The sequence below is a fragment of the Nestor notabilis genome, unplaced genomic scaffold, assembly GCF_000696875.1.
Source record: "Nestor notabilis isolate BGI_N333 unplaced genomic scaffold, ASM69687v1 scaffold668, whole genome shotgun sequence".
In the NCBI taxonomy this organism is placed as follows: Eukaryota; Metazoa; Chordata; class Aves; order Psittaciformes; family Psittacidae; genus Nestor; species Nestor notabilis.
This window is the reverse complement of record NW_009940318.1, coordinates 1-1,159: the sequence shown is the minus strand read 5'-3', so window position 1 is coordinate 1,159 and position 1,159 is coordinate 1. Positions and strand designations below refer to the sequence as shown.

Below are 1,159 nucleotides of genomic sequence, written 5' to 3'. Positions count from 1 at the left end.
CCGGAGCAGATCCATGCCCGGCATCGCCTCCATTGTGCCCCGCTGTCGGGAGGCTGGGAGGGCCTCGGGGTGCAAAGGGGGGGTCTGTGCATCCCCATCTCCTCGCAGCCTGGAAAGGGAGGACGTTTCTCCGTGCGGAAGCAGCTCCAGACGGTGAGTCCTGATCTGGGAGTGCAGGTAACGGGGGGACCCTGCGCAGGGATGAGCCGCTGCTCCTCATCGGAGCCGGGAGCCTGCGGGATGCGGCCCTGGGGTGTTCCCAGCAGGAGGAGGGGATAAGGGAGAGGACGGTGGATAAGAAGGATGGAGACGGAGCTCTGCATGTTGCCAGCGCTCCGCAGGGATGGGGCACCGGCTCCAGGGATGTGTCCCATTCCCCCCAGTGCCCCTGGGAAGGTGGATTCCCAGTGAGATGGGGACCGGGGGAACTGGGATGCAGGGGGAGGAAGGCAGAGGTTGCTGTGGGATGGGGTCTGCTGGGAAAATAGGGACCCTCCTGTCCCCAGGCTGCTGCGTGGATGTCCTGGATGGAGGGAACAGACCCCAACATGTCCCATGGGACCCCGGGAAAAGCATCCCAACCCAGGCAAGAGGAAGGGATCTTCCTTCTTTTTGAGGGGTTTCTCTTGCCCACAGGGGATTTTGGGGAGCCGTGAGTGAGGAACGGAGGGAGAAACCCTCCTCGTCCCCACCATGGAGCCGTGGGTGCTGCTGGACCCGCGGCAGAAGGCGCTGTACCGGGACGTGATGCAGGAGAGCTACGAGACACTGATGTCCCTCGGTGAGCAAACACAAACATCCCCTTTTCCTTCCTCTCATTTCCCTGTTTCCGTCAGGGAAGCAAAGGGCTCACAAGCGAGGGAAGATGAATCCAGGTTTGGGATTTCCCCAAGCCCCCTCCTTAATTTAAAGGAAAATGTTATTGAGCTCTCTGCATTTGTATTTAATTGGGAATACGGGCAACGGGATGTGCTCCCCGTCCAGACTGGGATCTCTCGCATCGCCCCTGGGTGACCAAGCGTAGGGGAGTCCTGTTCCTCCTGCAGTGGTTTAAATGCCACCCCCAGCTCCGGCCGAGGCCACTCTCTGCCCTTCTCCTCCTTTCCCCGTTTCCCAGCAGCACAGGGGCTGGTGAGTGGAAAAGCAGCGGAGGAGGGAC

The 1,159-nt window shown here is 61.0% G+C and overlaps 1 protein-coding gene across 1 annotated transcript; it reads left to right on the top strand.

Moving 5' to 3' along the window:
• Positions 1–693: 693 nt before the first annotated feature.
• LOC104410173 (zinc finger protein CKR1-like) lies at positions 694–781 on the top strand (the record flags this gene model as incomplete). The annotated part of the gene is made up of 1 exon (XM_010020269.1): positions 694–781. A coding segment is annotated over exon 1 (88 nt), but the record flags the coding sequence as incomplete, so codon positions are not given.
• Positions 782–1,159: the final 378 nt, after the last annotated feature.